Source organism: Helianthus annuus, chromosome 11 (assembly GCF_002127325.2).
Source record: "Helianthus annuus cultivar XRQ/B chromosome 11, HanXRQr2.0-SUNRISE, whole genome shotgun sequence".
Taxonomy (NCBI): domain Eukaryota; kingdom Viridiplantae; phylum Streptophyta; class Magnoliopsida; order Asterales; family Asteraceae; genus Helianthus; species Helianthus annuus.
This window is the reverse complement of record NC_035443.2, coordinates 182,067,023-182,089,715: the sequence shown is the minus strand read 5'-3', so window position 1 is coordinate 182,089,715 and position 22,693 is coordinate 182,067,023. Positions and strand designations below refer to the sequence as shown.

General features: G+C 40.8%; 1 protein-coding gene across 1 annotated transcript; it reads left to right on the top strand.

The window, feature by feature from the left end:
• The first annotated feature begins 1,121 nt into the window (after positions 1 to 1,121).
• LOC110891367 (solute carrier family 35 member F1) lies at positions 1,122 to 22,693 on the top strand. Its single transcript, XM_035980349.1, has 13 exons — positions 1,122 to 1,232; positions 3,407 to 3,480; positions 4,428 to 4,570; positions 17,009 to 17,066; positions 18,310 to 18,501; positions 18,587 to 18,663; positions 19,171 to 19,253; positions 20,234 to 20,285; positions 20,393 to 20,461; positions 21,437 to 21,523; positions 21,618 to 21,682; positions 22,294 to 22,370; positions 22,480 to 22,693. The coding sequence occupies exons 3-13, from the start codon at positions 4,448 to 4,450 to the stop codon at positions 22,494 to 22,496; spliced, it is 900 nt and encodes a 299-aa protein (XP_035836242.1). The 5' UTR covers positions 1,122 to 1,232; positions 3,407 to 3,480; positions 4,428 to 4,447; the 3' UTR covers positions 22,497 to 22,693.

The following is a 22,693-nucleotide window of genomic DNA, read 5'->3' as shown; positions in this document are numbered from 1 at the left end:
TCATTTATCACAAAAACACAGACCACTCCTCTCTCTCTTTCTCTCTGCCTTCATCTACCACCACCATCCGCCACCACCTCATCTACCACCGTCCACCTGCCACCACCACAACCAACAACCACCGTCAAGCATCACCTCCCCCTGTCTCCTGCCGCGAAGCCAAGCACCACCGCCATCAAAACCCACCACCTTCGTCGTCTAGAAGCCGCTGCCATCAAACCCACCACCGCTGTCGTCTAGAAGCCAAGCCACCGCTATCAAAACCCAGCACCGCCGTCGTCTAGAAGCCAAGCACCACCACCATCAAAACCCCTCTCTCTCTCTACGGTCTCTCTCTCTCACCGATCTCTCTCTCTTCTTTCTCTCTCTCTCTACGGTCTCTCTCTCTACGGTCTTTCCCTCTCTCTCTCTCCACCGATGATGATGGTGGTGGACAATGTAGCTCCGATGATGATGGTGGTGGTGATGTATCAGGTGGCGGTGGTGGTGATGTGGTGGATCTGGGTAGTGGAGATTGAAGAGGAAAGGAGAGAAGAGGTTTGAAGAGGTTAGAAGACATAGGTTGATGTCTGTATCAAGAAGAGGTCTCGCAGACCTTTTTTAAGGAAAGGTCTGCGAGAAAACAAACAAGCTGCAGGACCCAAAGGTCTGCGCGTGTTTGCGCGACGCAGACATAAGTGCTCAGAAGAGCTTTTGCCCAAAAAACAAACACCACCTAAATGTAACCGATTACTAATACCCGATGAGTTTTGGGTTGGGTATATCCAATGTGTAAGTTTTTTAAATTAACGGGTTTACCCGAAACCTATAGGTATACCTGATACTCAATAGGTATTTACCTGTTAGAAACCCGACAGCTTTTGAGACGAGTTGGGGATAAACTTTTCTAACGGGTTTGAGGTTGGGATTACCGGATGAACCCATGTCAAACCCTACCCATTGCCAATTTGCCATCCCTCCGCATACGATAATCTCCCGCCATTAATACAGATATTTAACAATATCGTTTGGGGATCTGTAACTTCCCATACAAGTTAACCTAAATTCATCATCCAGATGCCATTTCTGCAATCCGATAACAACAACAACAATGAGTTCCGACACTAGTAGCCGGTGGAATGTGTGGCGGAGATCGGAGCTTTCGACGGTGGTTTCCGTTTTGCTACTCGGACAACTGACCTCTTTCATACTAGCACTTATGAACTTCACTTCATCTCTATCCGCAAATCTCGGTACACAATCGTTCTCTCACTCATTCATTTCGATGTTTTCGTTACTGAATTCGTAACTTATGCATTCGATTTTGTGAATTTTGTAATTGTGATACGCGATATTGGTGATAGCGGGAAACCTAAGCAATTATGTACGATTTTAGTTGATTGAGATAGTTGATTTAGGTTTGATGTTAATGTTATAATTAACATATATTGTGAGAAACTGTTGCAAAACCTAGAACATTGGCTTTCGTAACTAGATTTGCAACTGATGCATTTGATTTTTTGTGAATTTTGCGATTGTGATACATGACGATAGAGGTAAACCTAAAGTGATTTTATCTTATTGCAATATATTAACGAGAAACTTAGAGGATATGAATCAGTTTTAGTCAATTGAGATAATTGAGTAAGGTTAGATGTTAATCAACATATGTTGTGAGAAACTGATTGGAGTATTTGTTGCAAAACGTAGAAGATTGGCTTTCGTAACTGAATTCGTTACTTGTGCATTCGATTTTGTGAGTTTTGAAACTGCGATACGTGATGATGATAGCGGTAGACCTAAGTGGTTTTATCTGATTGTAATATATTAACTAAAAACTTAGATTAAGTTACTGCCGTCAATGAGGATATAAATCAGTTTTAGTCGGTTGAGATAATTGAGAAAGGTTTGATCTTAATCAACATGTTTTGAGAGAAATTGATTGGAGTATTTGTTGCAAAACCTAGGACATTGGCGAAATTTGATTTGGACAGAGTTATCCTCATAAGGATAAACGATGACTCAGTTGATGGTAAAACAAAGAGTGGTGATACATAGCTGATAGCCCTATGATTAACCTTATCCATTTCATGATTATAAATCTGTCAAGTTGTTCAAATAAGGTTAGACAGTTGTGAGGCGTGTAATTAGGAGGATTTAGGTCTTAAAAAGCAGTGCCCCGCTTACGGTGTGCACGTATAATGTATATATGTGTGGGCGCTTGGGGGGCAAAAGTGAAATGGTACTAACTTTAACGTTATTTTACTAATTTCGTGAAAATAACGTTAAAAGCGGTGGGTGGTTAATCATGCATCATGTGGTGACGTTGATAGCTGAAAGACACGGGGGTACATGCACCAATCAGTCTCTGTCCCGATTGTTTGAGTGTTATGTGTCTTAGGTCCAAGGCTTGATACAAAACTACAATCGAGCCGGGGGTCTCACTGGAAGCAGACTCTCTCTTTTACTGCGAGATAGAGGTAAGGCTGTCTACATCTACCCTCCCCAGACCCTACCTTAGCTTTGCTATTGGTGGGATTTACTGAGTATGATGATGATGATGATGATGATTATGAGGTCTTAAAAAGCAGAAATTACTAGATTGAGGCAATACATTCATTACTAAAATATATATTTGAACACCCAGTTTAAAGAAAGGATAAAGAAACCAAAGGGAAAGACTGTGTGTTAATAATTTCTTACAAGTTTAGCAGACCATGTCAATCCTTCTGGATACATCTTCTCGAAATACGGTACTAAAAGTTGTTATGGAAATGAACAAAATTGTACTTGTAGTGATTTAAACTAGAAAGTGTCGCAAAATAGTACATCTTAGGGGGTGTTTGGGATTGCTTGAAACTTCATATCTGCTTACTGTGTTTTGATGCAACATTAAGCTGTTTTGAAAGTGTCTAAGATTACTCAAGCTATCTGATTTTTGTGAGTGAAATAAGTTGTTTTGAGTAAGCAGTTTAAAATGTGTAATAAGCAATTCCAAACACTGTTGGCAGCGGAAGTTTATCTTCTTCATGAACATAGTTTGCAGAACTTGATTCGCCATAACCATATTTCGGATTCATAGTGAATCAATTGAACAAACAACACACACTTGATAAAGAACGAATAGAAAGATTTGAATAGTGGATATTATTAAGAAATATCTTGGTGCCGGTTATAATCCCGGCAATTCGTTTAAATACAGACATGAAGGAGCGGTTGATCCCGGCGGTTATTTTTGGTGGCAATAACCTCCATTCGAACCGGTATGTCATATGTGACATACCCCTTCACTAATATTCGACACATACACATGTAAATGAGTATACTAATGTTATAATACATAATACACATAATAATTATAATATAATCAAGTTTATATATTCTAATAAACACCTCCTTATTCACATCTAAAAAGCATTCTTAACAGGCCAGTCATTGCTAATGCTAAAAGATGCGAGTTCTTCTTAAAGCAAAATTCGTGCACAGCAGCTAGACGTATAGGTATGCATATAGTATATAGATATACTTTTTGAGACGTGTGTGTGTGTGACAGATAGAAGTAAAAACACACATTGCAAGGATTCAAAGCACCTAAAACACGGACTCACTTAACAATATGTGTGATGGATAAACCTGGAATTCACAAGCAAAAAATTAACTCATGTCTTCTTTATTATGGAGTTAATTACTGTTTTCGTCCCTATGGTTTGTCAAAAATCACTATTTCAGTCCATTAGTTTAAAAATTGCGATTTCAGTCCCTGTGGTTTCACTTTCGTAACCATTTCAGTTCCTGTGGTTTCACTTTCATAACCATTTCAATCCATTATTCTGTTAAGTATAGGGACTGAAATGGTTACGAGGTGGACTGAAATGGTTACGAAAGTGAAACCACAGGGACTGAAATCGCAATTTTTAAACTAATGGACTGAAATAGTGATTTTTGACAAACCACAGGGACGAAAACAGTAATTAACTCAAAACGGTTCGCGTCGAAACGGTTCGGGTCGAAACGGTTCCCGCCGAAACGGGTTTTTTTGTATTTTTTTAGAATTTTTATTATTTTTTGGAATTATTTTGATTTTTTGGAATTGGATCAAAATGGCAATTGAAAACATTTAAAATGAAAATCCCCAAAATACCCCTGGTTAAAGATGGAATTTTTGGATGGAGTTAGTGTATGTGATCAAAATGGCAACAAAAGGGAAAAGTCAGGGACCCAGAGGCAAAAAAAAAACTATTTGGACAAAACTCAGGGACTAAAATGGCAATTTACTTTTGTTTATTTCCTAACAAAAGCTATGCCTGTTTTGAATGTCGAAATATAATCCCACGTTGACATCCAATAACTACGTCTTTTTTTTTTTGTTTCCTTTGTCTTATTTGTTTAGTTCCAGGTCGTTTCTTTAGTTGATTAGAACTATATGGTCGGTTGTTTCTTCTCTATAGGTGCTAATTCACCTGTTACTATGGGACTTCTTGGCTATCTGGCTTTGACCGTGGTCAATGGAAGCATCATGTTGTACCAACGCCATGAACTCATTGTAGTGTCACCTTCCTTCACACCTAGTCAGAAACTATATATATATGGGGTAAGGTTCATGCGAGAACCGCGAGAACCAATGTGAACACAACCTAAAATAGCTAAAAAAACCTAAAAAAAAACCTACCCCCCCCCCCTCCCCCAAAGCTAAAATGCTAAAAACTAAACCCCAAAAAAACCTAAAAAAATTAAAAAAAAATCTAATTTTTTTTTAAATATTTTTTATGTTAAAATCGCTACTTTTAGTAGCAAAAAAAAAAAAACTTTTTTTTAAAAAAAAAAATTTTAAACTTTTTTTTTTTTGCTACTAAAAGTAGCGATTTTTATATAAAAAATATTAAAAAAAAAAGAATTTTTTTTTGTGTGTTTTTTAGCTATTTTTAGGCATTTTTTGTTGTGTTCACATTGGTTCTCACGGTTCTCGCAATAAAGGGTGGTTCCTAACGGATCTTTGTCCTATATATATATATATATCTGTGACTGCATAAAGCTTCAAATTTTCGATCATCTTTATCTTCTGTGAATTCTTGGTTAGACTCACAGGTATGGGGCACGTGAAAAGGCCCGTCTCCTTTTTTGGGCTCGTCCAACACCGCCCCCAAGGGGCCCAGCTTGGCTTCTCCGTCGGATTTCAGACGTCCAAGACGGTGCTGAAAAGTTGAATGGGGTGGGCCCCACTAACGTTAACCTGCAACAAATTAAAAAAAAAAAAAAAATTCACCCCACCACTATAAATTCAACCCCTTTTCACCCCACTTTTTTACCAAACTACTCCCACTTTTCTCCCATTTTTATAAAAAAAAAAAAATACTTCTCCCAACCTTAATTTAAAACCTTTATAAATACCCACATATCTCTCCACTTTTATACCAAAATCCACCCACTTTCTCCAAACAACTCCCACATTTTTTATACAAAATACCCACATAATCTTCTCTAAAAAATACACCATGTCATCTTCTTCTTCATCGGGTTCGACAGACACCATGGAAGCCGTAAATTTTTTTATAAACAAGGTGGTAGAGGCGACACAAATAATTTTGGAAGAAGAAGAGAAGGAGGAGGTTTCGTCACAACCACGAAACAGGAACCCACACATCGAGCGAGACCGAGAAAGTTAGTGATATTTTTTTTCTTAAATTTATATTCTTGTATATTTATTCTTAATTTTTTAAGTTTATGTTTTTAGTCTTATTTTTTTATGTGACACTCTAGGTTTTTCCGTACGATCACCTTGTAATATTTTGTGCATATATGATTATTATGAATTGGAAACGTGATTTTTACTTGATATGTGTTGTGTATGTGTATTATATATATATTTATATGAGAGCCGAAACCACGACCCGAGACCATGACTCGCAACCGGGCGGTTGCGAGTGGGTCACTCGGTTGCGAGTGGGCCTTTGGGCCGTAACCGGTTTGGGTCGAAACCCCCAAGCCCAACCCGAAACACCCCATGTATATATATCCCACCTTCTCCTCACTTTCCCTCATTTGTTACAACACACAAACCCACAACACTTCTATTCTCTCTCAACTAGTAACCTTCAACAACAACACCACTCTTCTTCCTCTTTCGGTTCAAGCAAGGATTTCGGACAAGGACTCGGTCAAGCTCGGATCACTCGGACACTTCATCTCCTCGGCTTCTTCCTTTATTTCGGCTCATTCTTCTCCTTCTCAACCGGTTAGTCATCATTATGTGCATAGGACTTATGTTGTGAAAATGTTTGGTTAGAAACATTATGCATGATTCTAGGGTGATTTGTGAAGAAAACTATATGTGAAAACCATTTATGTGTGAATGCTTGTGACATGTTTAAAATGATTAGAAAAAGGTAGATCAAGAATGATTATGGCTAACCATACTATGCTTCTTTGTTTCTTGCAAGAATGATGATGTTTAACATAAGATTTTCGGCTATATAATGTATGTTTTCTTGATTAGCATCATGATCTTGTCAAAATAGGTGATTTTCGGTTCATAAATATGTGTTTATGTTGGCATGAAAACCCTAGAAAACTATGAACATGGGAAGAACTTGTTTGAATATGGTTTGAAGATGCAAAAGTGGCAAAGTTTGATCTATCTTTACTAATATTCAGATTAGGCAAAATGTTTGTAGAAATCTTATTGGTTGTTTCCTATTTTGGGCCTGAATTCTTGGTACAAATTGGACTGTCATATCTGCATCATCACGTGTACATGAAAGTGACAGATTACGACTCGCAACGACGGCATTACGACTCGCAACCACAGCATTCCGACTCGAAACCACACGGTTGCGACTCGCAACCAAAGCATGACAAGTCGAAACCTCGAGATTGCGACTCGAGACCACGCCGTTGCGACTCGCAACCAAAACGTGATGACTCGAGACCACGGTTGCGACTCGCAACCACAGCGTGACAAGCCGAAACCACCAGGTTGCGACTCGAGACCAGCTGGTTGCGAGTGGGCTGTCCATTTTAGTTATTGGGCCATTCTGTGTTAACTTGGGCTATCTGTTAAGTGGACTATGTGTTGCTGTGTTCTGTTTGACGGTGTTACTGTTAGGGCCGGCCCAATAACCCATGACTATTACTTGTATGCATGTTATGTGCCTGTATATGTTCTTACGTGATTACTTGTACACCGAACCTGACCTATACCGGTAACCATGTTAGGACGTGGTGACCAACGTGATTGACAAGTAACCCAAACCTACCGAGCAACCCAAGGTGAGTTCACAACTTAAAAGCATGCGTCCCGGTGGTTTGGGACACGAGACTAACAACCCTATCCCCTGGTAAAAGGGGATACCATTTACATACCTTCCCTAGTCATTGGGAACAAAACTTACTTTTCCTTCCCGGGTATTGGGAAACCTTTTGGTTAATTACTGTTTATACGGATTGCAACTAACGGCACTAAACGAAACTCTATCACTCAAGTCCCTACTACAAATACCGATTAGTCGCCGGGTTAGGCGAACGGGTTATTAGTTGATAGCGCTATTTAGGTGTTTACCAGCCTCACACCGTGCCCTGGTTTGGGACGGGCGTGAACTAATGAACTCAGAAATCCGTCAATGATGATAGAACATTGACATCGGGGCATCCTGCGGATACGCAACGGTTACCTAGTGTTCGGTATTGGAAAAACAGTTTAGTCGCTAACTTTTGGGGTAGCTCCCCAGGGCATGTATAAACGGATAAATTAACCGGTGAAACGAAGTTTTTAGTAATTAAAACTGGACAACTAGTGGACTCACTCAGCATTATTGTTGACCCCTTACTGCATGCTTTGCAGGTAACCAGTGACGATGGAGCTTGCCGCTTGGGAACGTGTAGTGTCTATTCACCCTTGTGTTGGGTGTTACCTTATTTTGAAACATGAACTTTGTTTTAAACTACCTTACTTATGCTTCCGCTACTTAGTACTGTTTTGAACCAAAACTTTAAACTCCGAACTTAATATTTGCTAAGCTTATGAATAGTAAGTATTACTTTTGTTATCAACTTAAGTATTCGGTATAATTGGTGGCTGGATCCTGGTCAGTCACGCCCTCGAAGCGGGTGTTATCCGCAGGTGGATTTTGGGGGTGTGACAGATTGGTATCAGAGCCATTGGTTATAGTGAACTTGGTTTTAAAAAGGGGAAAATCTTTTTGGAGAAAACCAGACTATAACCCGTGACTCGCGACGACACTACACTCCAAGTGCAAGGCTCGACACTTTTGACCTCATAGCTCGGACCAGTGATTACTTGTTTGCTTTATGTTTCCTGTTATGATATACGTACTAGTGTGCCTAAACTAGATAGATACACCTCTCTCTTCTATCTCATTCTCGCTACACTACGACATCACACTCATACTGTGTTTTCTGGTTATGAAGACAATGAGTGGACGCGGAAGAGGAAACATTAACATGACGCAGGCTCAGTTCACTAACCTGCTCAACACAGTGGCTGCGGCTTTTGCAGCTCACCCTATAGGTAAGCTCGTTGTTTTAGGATGTTTAGATCCTACCGCCACATCGACTTTTCGCCTCTAAACCTATACGCTTCGCTTCTCACGAACAGGTCAGCATGCACCTGCGCAACCACCAGTGTGTACTTTCAAAACTTTCATGGATTGCAAGCCTCTCCCTTTCAACGGCACTGAGGGTGCCATAGGTCTTCTGCATTGGATTGAGAAAATTGAAGCTGTTTTTGCTGTATGCGAGTGTCCCCCTGCAAATTGGGTGAAATTTGCTACTGCTACGCTTGAAGGAAGCGCACTTTCTTGGTGGAAGGCGCAGATTCAGATGTTTGGTTTGGAAACTGCTAATGCTACTGCATGGGAGGATTTCAAGGATATGATTAAGGATGAATACTGTCACCGGGATGACATCCACAAGCTTGAAAACGAGTACTACGAGCTCAAGATGGTTGGGTCAGAGATTGAAACCTACACCAAGCTGTCTAACGACTATGCTGCTCTTTGCCCAAACATGTCACGACCAATGTACCGAAGGATCGAACTGTATATCAAAGGCTTGGCTCCAGAGATTCGAAGCCATGTAACTTCAGCCAACCACACTACCATTCAGCCGATTGTTCGACTTGCTCACAAACTTACTGATCAGGCCGTGGAAGAGGGCAGGTTGCCCAAAAGGATCAGTGCTACTGTCGGAACTTCTAGTGACAGCAAGCGTAAGTGGGAAGGAAGTCAAAGCAAGGATGCTAACCCCACTCAGGCCCCAGCGCAGCAAAGGAAAACTGAAAACAACAAGGGCACTCAGCAACAGGGTGGCTACCGGGGAAGCTACCCTAAGTGCAACAAGTGTAACAAGCACCACAATGGGGCATGTAATAAGGGCCAGTGTCAGCGATGCCACAAGATGGGGCACGACGCCAAGGATTGTCGAAGTCAGTTCCCAGCTAGACAGAATCAGCAACAACCCCAACAGCAACAGCAGCAGGGAAACAACCGGGCATGTTTTAAGTGTGGAGCTGAGGGGCACTTTAAAAAGGATTGCCCTGAACTGAATCAGAACCGCAACAATAATCAGGGAGCTGGGAACAACAATCAGAACAACAATGCTGGGAATGGTGCTAGAGGAAGAGCTTTCGTGATTGGAGCTGGTGAAGCAAGGAATGACCCCAATGTCGTGGCGGGTAAGTTCCTACTCGATGATCGTTATGTTTCTGTGTTATTTGATTCCGGTGCCGATGCTAGTTATGTATCCCTACGTATTAGTAAGAAGCTTAAGCGTCCGCTTTCGTTACTAAGTTCTCCTCATATCGTCGAGTTAGCTAATGGTAGAAACATCGAGGCCTCACATGTTGTCAAGGGTTGCAAACTAGAGTTGTCTGGTCAGACATTTAGTATCGATCTTTTCCCTGTTACTCTTGGAAGCTTCGACGTCGTTATTGGTATGGATTGGTTATCCAAGCATCGCGCTGAGATCCTTTGTCAGGAGAAAGCAGTTCGTATTCCTCGCCGTTCTGGCAAACCCCTCATGGTACAAGGTGGCAAAAGTGGAGAAATCTCCGGCATTATCTCGTTCTTGAAGGCCCAGAAGTGTTTACGAAAAGGGCACACCGCTATCTTAGCACTCGTCACCAACACGCAGGAGAAGGAAAAGAGGATTGAAGACTTTCCAGTAGTGCGCGACTACCCTGAGGTATTTCCTGAGGAATTACCTGGACTCCCTCCCCATCGTCAGGTCGAATTCCAAATCGAGCTAGCTCCCGGAGCAGCGCCTATAGCTCGTGCACCCTATCGACTAGCCCCCGCAGAATTGAAGGAACTCTCGACACAACTACAGGAACTTTTGGATAAAGGGTTTATCCGTCCTAGTTCATCACCTTGGGGAGCACCGGTACTCTTTGTTAGGAAGAAGGATGGCACGTTCCGAATGTGCATAGACTATCGTGAGTTGAACAAGGTCACCATCAAGAATCGTTACCCTCTCCCTCGAATCGACGACCTATTCGATCAGTTGCAAGGATCGAGTTACTATTCCAAGATTGACCTGCGATCAGGTTACCATCAGTTAAGGGTCCGTAATGAAGATATTTCCAAGACTGCATTCAGAACTCGTTATGGTCATTATGAATTCCTCGTTATGCCCTTTGGAATGACCAACGCCCCTGCAGTGTTCATGGATCTCATGAACCGGGTATGTAAACCCTACCTCGACAAATTTGTGATCGTGTTTATAGACGACATCTTGATCTACTCGAAAAGTCAGGAAGAGCATGAACAGCACCTACGCCTTATCCTCGAACTCCTTCGCAACGAGCAACTGTACGCCAAGTTCTCGAAATGCGACTTCTGGCTTCGAGAAGTCCATTTCCTTGGGCACGTGGTTAACAAGGATGGAATCCACGTCGACCCAGCTAAGATCGACTCTATAAAGAATTGGCCTACCCCTAAGACTCCGACTGAAGTTCGCCAATTCTTGGGATTGGCAGGTTACTACCGCAGATTCATTCAAGGATTCTCAAAGATTGCACAACCCCTCACTACGCTCACTCAGAAAGGCGTCACCTACAAGTGGAATGAAGCACAGGAATCTGCTTTTCAGAGGCTTAAGGATAACCTCTGCAGTGCTCCTATTCTCTCGTTACCTGAAGGCACTGACGACTTTGTGGTCTACTGCGATGCGTCTATTCATGGGCTCGGTTGTGTGTTGATGCAACGCGAGAAAGTTATTGCTTACGCCTCTCGACAACTTAAGATACATGAAAGGAACTACACAACACACGACTTGGAACTGGGAGCGGTGATATTTGCGCTTAAGATATGGAGACATTACCTGTACGGTACCAAGTGCACCATTTACACCGATCACAGGAGTCTCGAGCATATCTTTAAGCAGAAAGAACTAAACATGCGCCAACGTCGATGGGTCGAACTTTTGAATGACTATGAATGCGCCATCAAGTATCATCCGGGCAAGGCCAATGTAGTGGCAGACGCCCTCAGCCGCAAGGACACTATACCACGGCGCGTGCGAGCATTACAACTTACTATCCAGTCTAGTCTCCCTACCCAGATTCGAAATGCTCAGATTGAAGCTCTGAAACCGGAAAACATCAGGGCTGAGTCCCTGCGAGGATCGAGACAGCAACTAGAACAGAAAGAGGACGGCGCCTACTATGTGGCAGGGCGCATTTGGGTCCCACTTTACGGAGATCTACGAGAGCTTGTGATGGACGAAGCCCATAAGTCCCGTTATTCAGTACATCCTGGTGCAGATAAGATGTACCACGACTTGAAAACCACATACTGGTGGCCTGGCATGAAAGCCCACATAGCAGCCTACGTTGGCAAATGTTTGACCTGCGCAAGAGTCAAGATCGAGTATCAGAAACCAGCAGGCCTACTACAACAACCGGAAATCCCGAAATGGAAATGGGAGCAGATTTCCATGGATTTTGTTACAGGGCTACCTAGATCTCAACGCGGGAATGATACTATCTGGGTGATAGTAGATCGTTTGACTAAGTCTGCACACTTTTTGGCCATTAAGGAAACGGACAAGTTTTCTACCTTGGCAGAAACCTATTTAAAGGAAGTAGTCTCCAGGCACGGGGTGCCAACTTCTATTATTTCCGACCGAGACGCTCGTTTTACCTCCGAGTTGTGGCAAGCTATGCACAAATGCTTTGGCTCACGTTTGGACATGAGCACCGCTTATCACCCGCAAACGGATGGGCAGTCTGAACGCACCATCCAAACCCTGGAAGACATGCTTAGAGCATGTGTGATCGACTTTGGCAAAAACTGGGAGAAGCATCTACCGTTGGTGGAATTCTCCTACAACAACAGCTACCACACTAGCATTCAGGCGGCACCTTTTGAGGCATTGTACGGACGTAAATGCCGATCACCTCTCTGCTGGGCGGAAGTCGGTGATAGTCAACTCACAGGCCCAGAACTAGTGGTAGATACAACAGAAAAGATTTCCCAGATCAGGCAACGCATGGCGGCAGCTCGTGACCGTCAGAAGAGCTACGCTGACAAGCGTAAGAGACCATTAGAATTCCAGGTCGGGGACCGGGTTCTACTTAAGGTCTCACCCTGGAAGGGTGTGGTCCGTTTCGGTAAACGGGGCAAGCTGAATCCACGGTATGTTGGACCATTCGAAATTACCGAGAAAATCGGTAAGGTTGCTTATAGATTGAACCTGCCTGCAGAGCTGAGTGCAGTGCACAACGTTTTTCACGTATCTAACCTGAAGAAGTGTTTGTCGGATGAAACACTCGTGATTCCTTTTAAGGAACTGACTATTGATGAACAGCTACACTTTACTGAGGAACCGATTGAGATCACGGATCGAGAAATCAAAACCCTCAAACGTAGCCAGATACCCCTTGTACGAGTTCGTTGGAACTCGCGACGCGGCCCAGAGTTTACCTGGGAGCGGGAGGACCAGATGAAGTCCAAGTATCCCCAGTTATTCCCAAACGAAAACCCCAGCACTGAAGCTACAACCGAATTTCGGGACGAAATTCCAAACTAACGGGGGGATGATGTGACACCCCGTTAAAACACGCTAGCTTGGCAGTGGCTGCTTCAACTTTCGGGACGAAAGTTCTTAAAACTTGGGGATAATGTGACACTCTAGGTTTTTCCGTACGATCACCTTGTAATATTTTGTGCATATATGATTATTATGAATTGGAAACGTGATTTTTACTTGATATGTGTTGTGTATGTGTATTATATGTATATTTATATGAGAGCCGAAACCACGACCCGAGACCATGACTCGCAACCGGGCGGTTGCGAGTGGGCCTTTGGGCCGTAACCGGTTTGGGTCGAAACCCCCAAGCCCAACCCGAAACACCCCATGTATATATATCCCACCTTCTCCTCACTTTCCCTCATTTGTTACAACACACAAACCCACAACACTTCTATTCTCTCTCAACTAGTAACCTTCAACAACAACACCACTCTTCTTCCTCTTTCGGTTCAAGCAAGGATTTCGGACAAGGACTCGGTCAAGCTCGGATCACTCGGACACTTCATCTCCTCGGCTTCTTCCTTTATTTCGGCTCATTCTTCTCCTTCTCAACCGGTTAGTCATCATTATGTGCATAGGACTTATGTTGTGAAAATGTTTGGTTAGAAACATTATGCATGATTCTAGGGTGATTTGTGAAGAAAACTATATGTGAAAACCATTTATGTGTGAATGCTTGTGACATGTTTAAAATGATTAGAAAAAGGTAGATCAAGAATGATTATGGCTAACCATACTATGCTTCTTTGTTTCTTGCAAGAATGATGATGTTTAACATAAGATTTTCGGCTATATAATGTATGTTTTCTTGATTAGCATCATGATCTTGTCAAAATAGGTGATTTTCGGTTCATAAATATGTGTTTATGTTGGCATGAAAACCCTAGAAAACTATGAACATGGGAAGAACTTGTTTGAATATGGTTTGAAGATGCAAAAGTGGCAAAGTTTGATCTATCTTTACTAATATTCAGATTAGGCAAAATGTTTGTAGAAATCTTATTGGTTGTTTCCTATTTTGGGCCTGAATTCTTGGTACAAATTGGACTGTCATATCTGCATCATCACGTGTACATGAAAGTGACAGATTACGACTCGCAACGACGGCATTACGACTCGCAACCACAGCATTCCGACTCGAAACCACACGGTTGCGACTCGCAACCAAAGCATGACAAGTCGAAACCTCGAGATTGCGACTCGAGACCACGCCGTTGCGACTCGCAACCAAAACGTGATGACTCGAGACCACGGTTGCGACTCGCAACCACAGCGTGACAAGCCGAAACCACCAGGTTGCGACTCGAGACCAGCTGGTTGCGAGTGGGCTGTCCATTTTAGTTATTGGGCCATTCTGTGTTAACTTGGGCTATCTGTTAAGTGGACTATGTGTTGCTGTGTTCTGTTTGACGGTGTTACTGTTAGGGCCGGCCCAATAACCCATGACTATTACTTGTATGCATGTTATGTGCCTGTATATGTTCTTACGTGATTACTTGTACACCGAACCTGACCTATACCGGTAACCATGTTAGGACGTGGTGACCAACGTGATTGACAAGTAACCCAAACCTACCGAGCAACCCAAGGTGAGTTCACAACTTAAAAGCATGCGTCCCGGTGGTTTGGGACACGAGACTAACAACCCTATCCCCTGGTAAAAGGGGATACCATTTACATACCTTCCCTAGTCATTGGGAACAAAACTTACTTTTCCTTCCCGGGTATTGGGAAACCTTTTGGTTAATTACTGTTTATACGGATTGCAACTAACGGCACTAAACGAAACTCTATCACTCAAGTCCCTACTACAAATACCGATTAGTCGCCGGGTTAGGCGAACGGGTTATTAGTTGATAGCGCTATTTAGGTGTTTACCAGCCTCACACCGTGCCCTGGTTTGGGACGGGCGTGAACTAATGAACTCAGAAATCCGTCAATGATGATAGAACATTGACATCGGGGCATCCTGCGGATACGCAACGGTTACCTAGTGTTCGGTATTGGAAAAACAGTTTAGTCGCTAACTTTTGGGGTAGCTCCCCAGGGCATGTATAAACGGATAAATTAACCGGTGAAACGAAGTTTTTAGTAATTAAAACTGGACAACTAGTGGACTCACTCAGCATTATTGTTGACCCCTTACTGCATGCTTTGCAGGTAACCAGTGACGATGGAGCTTGCCGCTTGGGAACGTGTAGTGTCTATTCACCCTTGTGTTGGGTGTTACCTTATTTTGAAACATGAACTTTGTTTTAAACTACCTTACTTATGCTTCCGCTACTTAGTACTGTTTTGAACCAAAACTTTAAACTCCGAACTTAATATTTGCTAAGCTTATGAATAGTAAGTATTACTTTTGTTATCAACTTAAGTATTCGGTATAATTGGTGGCTGGATCCTGGTCAGTCACGCCCTCGAAGCGGGTGTTATCCGCAGGTGGATTTTGGGGGTGTGACATTTTAATTATAAGTTATATACATATTTTGTTATCTCGTAGGTGCTAACCAAAGATTAATCGTTGATTACTTTGCGGACGAGCCGCTGTACTCGGAGGCTATTTTTAGACGCCGTTTCAGAATGAGTCGTCGACTTTTCTTACGTATCGCCGACGATTTAGCCGCTTATCACCCGTTTTTTACCCAGCGACCCGATGCTAGAGGCAAAATGGGCTTCACCACCTTACAGAAATGTACTGCGGCGATTCGTCAACTTGCTTATGGGACGACAGCCGATTCTTGGGACGAATACTTAAAGATGTCCGAAAGACAAGCTAGAGAATGTTTATACAAGTTTTGCAAATTTGTGGTGAAGCTCTACAGCCAAAAATATTTGCGAAAACCGAATCACAATGACGTTCAAAATTTGTATCAACACCACCAAGCAAGGCACGGTTTTCCAGGCATGCTCGGGAGCATTGATTGCATGCATTGGTCATGGCGGAATTGTCCTACCGCTTGGCGAGGAATGTATACGCGAGGCGATCAGGGACATCCAACAATAATTCTAGAAGCTGTTGCGTCTCAAGACCTATGGATTTGGCATGCTTTCTTTGGTATTCCTGGTTCGAATAACGACATCAACGTTCTACAAAATTCGGATGTTTTTGACGATGTTATAAAAGGGGTCGGTCCTGATACGAGTTTTACAGTTTCAGGCATGGAGTATAGACGCGGGTATTATCTTGCCGATGGAATATACCCACAATACTCTACAATAGTTAAAACGGTTAGGCATCCTGCGGATGAAAAAAGAAAGAAATTTGCCAAGTTTCAAGAAGCGGCTAGAAAAGATATTGAACGGTGTTTTGGGGTTCTCCAACAAAGATGGCATATTATTGAAAACCCAGCACGCGCTTTTACACCCAAAACGTTGCGATACTGTATGTATGCTTGTATTCTGCTGCATAACATGATCCTCGAAGACGAAGGACATGCAATTTGTGAGTATGACGAGAACGCGGTGGAGGAGAATAATGTTCCGGTTAGCGGAGAACAACAAGATTTGAACAGGTTCTCGTTACATAACGATTTCACACATGTCAATCTTCAATCGGACTTGATCGATCACATTTGGAGTCTCGGAGAAAACAACGCGTAGTTTTTTTATTTATTTGTAACTTTAGGCTCTTTTTTTAATTTAAGTTTAGGTTTATTTTTTTAAATGTAATTTTAAGTTTTTAGGATTTTTATTTTAAATGTAATTTTAAGTTTTATTTAAATATAACTTTTTTTATTTTTATTTACTTTGTTTTAATTAATATGACAAAAAAATAAATAATAATAAAAAAGGAGGAGGAGCATCCCCACACCTTTGGATAGTCTCCAAGGGGAGGGTCCTTCTCCTTTGCCTACGTGGCGCTTAGGTGGAGGATAGTCCTTTGGAGACTATCCTCCCCCATACCCAATGGTCTTAGGTTTTAAGTAATTTCCGTTAAAGTTCAATCATTGTTTTATAATCTATCTTGGGAATTGTGCAGATTCCATGGTATTGGTATGCTCTTTTAGCATTTTTCGATGTCCAAGGCAACTATCTTTGTAAGTTTGCTTCTCTCCATCTCTTTTGACTTTTTTCACGTAACGAAATCCCATGTGACTAAATTAAAATTTTATAGAGGTGATAATTTTAACCCATTTACTTCTAAATGGCTCTGATTTGGGTTGCGTTTTAATCTTAAACATTTAAAATTGGTCAAACAGAAAAATTGTTGCACAAAGAATATTTATAATGCATAAAACCTCTCTTGTCAATTAAATTAAGGAGCAAAATGCCATTTTCGTCCCTGAGGTTTGGTCACTTCTGCGACTTTCGTCCAAAGTTTTGGTTTTTCGCATCAGGATCTAAAACGTCTGAAATCTTGCCATTTTCATCCAACTCCTTAACTCCATCCATTTTTCTCCATTAAAATTAAAAAATGTCTAAAAAGACGAAAATACCCCTGACTTAACATTAAAAATGGATGGAGTTAACGAGTTGGATGAAAATGGCAAGATTTCAAACTTTTTGGATCTAGACACGGAAAAACAAACCTTTGGACGAAAGTCGCAAAAGTGACCAAACCTCATGGACAAAAATGGCATTTTACTCTAATTCAAGGATACAGATTATTGTTACTGTAATCATTGTTTTTTGTAATCACAATTAAACAGTTCATTATTTATAAAAATTAAAAAAAAAAACTGAAAACTGGATAAAAAAGTTCCTGTGGGTCAAACCCGCCCCACCTTGTATGAACATACACTAATAATGACTCGCTTTAACGTGTTACACAACTAGAGGTGTACAAAAAAACCGGTTTCAGAACCGTAACTGGAAAAAAACCGAAACCGGTTATTTTTTTAATCGATTTTTTAAAACCGGTTTTAGAACCCAACCGAACCGGCGGTTTGTGACCGGTTACTATTTTTGATCTGAAAAACCGGTTAAAAACCGATTTTTTTTTTTGTGAAAAAAACGGTTAAAAACCAATCCCAACCGGTTACACCGGTTACTGTTTTGGACTTGAAAAACCGGTTAGTAACCGAAACCGGTTATTAAAAAAACCAGTTTTTGTTTTGGATAAAAAACCGGTTCGGTTAAAAACCGGACCGGTTTTTCAAAAAAAAACCGATTTGTACACCTCTATACACAACCCACCCATCTTGTCATCTCTAATCATGGGAAATTAAGCATCGATTTGCATACTTAGAATCTATGTTTGTATTATAATTTAGTACTTAGGTAACTTTTAGGTTCTCATATGAAGATATTGACTTTCTATATGTTGACCATTGAATGCAGTTAATTCAGCATACTACTTCACATCAATTACAAGTGTGGCGTTATTAGATTGTTGTACAGTTGCATGGGTCATACTTTTTACTTGGACATTTTTGGGCACAAAATATTCTCTACGGCAGCTTCTTGGCACAGCCGTTTGTGTATTAGGCCTTTGTTTAGTGGTTCTTTCTGATGCTGGGATTGGTGGTGGAGGTGACGATTTCAGATAAACAGTTAAACTTTTAATTATCTAACCAAATGAAGTAAATTATAAATTGATAATATTTTTGTATTTCAGGTGGTTCAAATCCACTTTTGGGTGATTTACTTGTCACCGGTGGAACAATTTTCTTTGCACTGAGCAATGTTGGTGAGGTCAGACAGTTTGCATCTCATTAGAGGTCGTAAAATGGGCAGGTCGGGTAACGTGTAAAATCGGGTAACATTTAGCGCGTGTCAACACAACTCGGTTCGGGTTCTGTCGAGTGTCAAAACAAATTAAAAAATAAAACATTTATATTAAAAAAGGTTTAAAAAAAGTTATAAGAAAATGTTAATAAAAAATTAGAAAAACATTAAAAAGAGTAAACTGCCAAAATTGTCCCTGAGGTTTTGGCACTTGCCAGATCCATCCAAACTTCCCATCACTTAACATTAGCTTTTAACGGTGTTAGAGAAATGGATGAATCTGGCAACTTTTGTGAAAACCTGAGTGGTCTAGTCCAGTTGAGAAAAAAAAAAAAGAACTTTTTGGACGGATCTAGAAAAAGTGCCCAAATCTCAGGGACGATTTTGGCAGTTTACTCTACTTTATAAGTATTTGGGTTGAATTTCCACTATATGTATATTATATATATATATATATATTTATCCATTTTGCAGGAATTTATTGTTAAGAAAAACGGTTGTCTTGAAGTATTAGCAATGCTTGGTCTGTTTGGAATGTTCTTTAGTGTAATTGAGATGTATCCTTCTCTATAATAAGCCTTTTAAGAGATTAAGGTTTTGCTTTTGAAAAAATAAGCTCCATTTGAAAAAAGTCTTTTGGATAACACAACATTAGCTATGATTTTGAAAATAAGCTAGTCAGTGTAGCTTTCAAAAATAAGCTTGTAGCTTTTTGGGAGCAAAATTACCGAAATACCCTTTGCAATAATCATATATATTATAAAGTGGTGTCGTATTAGGGCACTTTACACTTTCGAATACAGCTACGGCTACAGCTACGGCTACAGCTACTTTTGCCAAATAACTCTATACAGGGTGATTGGCTCGCTTAAGCTCAATTCTAGTCGAGCTTCGACGAGCCTGGGCTCAAGCCTCAGTCAAAGCTCATCTAATAAATGAGCTTGAGTTTCATTTACCGAGCTTGACTAGGCTTGGCTTGTTTACACTAGGGGTGTTCAAAAAAAGCTCGTGACTCGAGGCTCGCTCGAAAAAGCTCATTTTGTTTTCAAGCCAAGCCGAGCCGAGCCAAGTCGAGCCAGCTCGTTTTTGTAATCGAGCCGAGCTCGAGCCAGGGGTGCTTGGCTTGTGACTCGACTCATGGCTTGGCTCGATGGCTTGAATCGTGGCTCGACTCGGTGGTTCGGCTCTGTGGCCCGACTCGATGGCTCGTATGTAATTATGTATGTATATGTGTGTGTGTATTCTTTACAAATTTGTGTTAATTTTTTTATTTTGGTTTTTTATGTTGACAATATTTGTAAAAAAAATAACGAGCCGGCTCGATTGGGCTTGAGCTGGCTCGAAGTTTTTACGAGCCGAGCTCGAGCTTGACATGTCAGCTCGGAAAAATAATCGAGCCGGGCCGAGTTGGCTCGTTTGAGTTCGAGCTCGAGCCTAGCCTGGTTCGGCTCGATTACAACCCTAATTTACACCCCTACCTCAATGCAGTTGACATGTGATACAATAGTTTTTACCCATTTCCATAACAAATTTCTAGTGCCATATACGAGAGGGAGAATCTGGAAGCAGTGACATGGTCTGCTGAACTTGTAAGGGGACATACAGCATTACAGCTTCTTTTGTTTAACGCTGCGACAGTATATGCTTTCTTGATGAATGGATCGCTTCATAATCCATTTATCTCCTTTTACTGCAGATGCTAACGTTTGTTGGTTACACTGTGGCGTTCTTAATGTACTACTCTTTAACTCCTCTTATTCTACAGGTTTGCTCTTTTCTTCTAGACACCCTTATTAACATTTTTACAAATTTTGAAACCTTCAAGGGGTGGCACTGGTTTCTGTGTTAACCACTGGAAGGCCACTGCGCTTTACGGTGATGTCGGTTAGCAGAGTATTGGTGGTCCCGACGTCCCGTGAGTTAGAGCATTCACAATCAAATCTCTTACTCCATCTCTATAATTACACTAAAAACACTACGTTTTCTCTCTCCTTTTTATTTAAATAATATTTTTTATACTTTTATCATTACCTTTTCTCTCTCCTTCACTCGCAACCACTTTCAAAAAAATATCAAAAAATTATAGAGGTGAACAGTATCTCCAAATTTACTGAAAATCAGTAACCTATGTAGCACGGGGACTCCATTTATGTGGCCGTACCCGTATCGGGTACTTGTCGGGGACGGAAACACCATGGGTACTCGTCGGGGACGTTTCCTAAACGTTTCCAATGTCGGGGACGTATCCAGTCTGTTTCCATTTAATTTTAGGGTTTTAACCCTTTCAAATTCCACAACCGGCCATTAAATAAATAGACCTATCATATTCGACTTCTCTAATCTGTAAACTCTCAAGTCTCATTATCTCTAATTCTCTATCGATTGCCGATCTCTCACTAGATGAACCGGAATTTGAAAATGATTTGATTATTGATAATTAATTACCTTTGGAAGATGTAGTATTTTTGGAATTTGTTTAATATATTTTTATTTTTTTTATATTTTTTATTGTCGTATCCGTATCTTGAAATTTTGAGTTTTGCCGTTCCTCGTTCCCGTGTCGTCCCCGTACCCGTTCCAGTGCTACTTAGTCAGTAACTTTTTCTTCTTTTTCTCTCTCTCCTCCACTCACAACAATTTACAACCATTCTCACAAATACAGAGGTTACACTCACATACATATGGAGGATCCATTGTGAATGCTCTAGGATGTTATATAATATTATTCAATTATTTGTAGACAAGTGGTTCCACGTTGTTCAATCTATCACTCCTCACAACCGACATGTGGGCTGTTGTCATACGCATCTTTTTCTACCAACAGCAGGTATGCGTTTTTTTGTAATGACTCTTGATTAGTTCTTTTATTAGTCCCTTGAGTTTTCAAATCGCGTTTATGGCTTAATAGTCTTTTGTTGCAGGTAGAGTGGTTATACTATGTATCGTTTGCGGTTGTTGGTGTTGGTCTTCTCATATATTCGAAAACGTAAGCCTTATTTTGGCGTGATTGTCACTTACTAACCAAAAAGTGACAATTTTGACCCGTTTACTTATAAATGGGATGTTTTGAGCGGTGCTTAATCTCTAATTAGTAAAACTAAAAAACTGGTCAAATAGTGGAACGGATCGAAAGTCACCCAGAGTGTATTTCTAATGCATAAACCTTCTAAATCACTTTATTTAAATTTTAGATTAGAGTAAATTACTTTTTGAGTCCCTGTGTTTTAGTGGTTTTGACCACTTGAGTCCAAAATCAAAAAGTTTAACGCCCTGAGTCCCTAGCCATTTATTTTATAACGTTTTGAGTCCAATTTTGTTAATTTTATAACGATTTGAGTCCAAAAAATTGGACTCAAAAGGTTAAAATTTGGACTCAAAAGGACTCAAATGGTTAAAGAAAATGCTTATAGGGACTCAGGTCGTTAAACTTTTTGCTTTTGGACTCAACTAGTTAAAACTACTAAAACACAGGGACTCAAAAAGTAATTTACCCTTTAGATTATTACTGAAATTATATAATCTTTGTAATTATCTATAGCACACTAATTTACATTCTGCTATCTCTACTATTAACATACATTAATGTGGATTTCTCAGGGAGAAGAATCCGAATCTTTCACAAGAACCTGAAAACGGGATCCCCAACTCACAATACCAACCGATTCATGAACAAGGTATCAATTGATGTATAGTTAGTTATAAGCACTTTTATACCATTCACGTTGGATCTGTCCTATCCTAAGTGGATGGGAGCAACGTTTGAGATGATCCTCATCTTGGCAGGGCAATCCGGATGGTAATGTATTCTCTCACATTGCAACCGATAGATTTGCAGCCATGGCCGATTTTTATGACTTTGTTTCATTGTTCACAGATCTGAGCCGCGTGTATTCCATTTCCTCCCATTTTGTAAAATTGCACTAATTTTATCGTTATTTTACTAATTTATTGAAAATAACGTTAAAAGCGGCGGACAGTCAATCATGCATCATGTGGT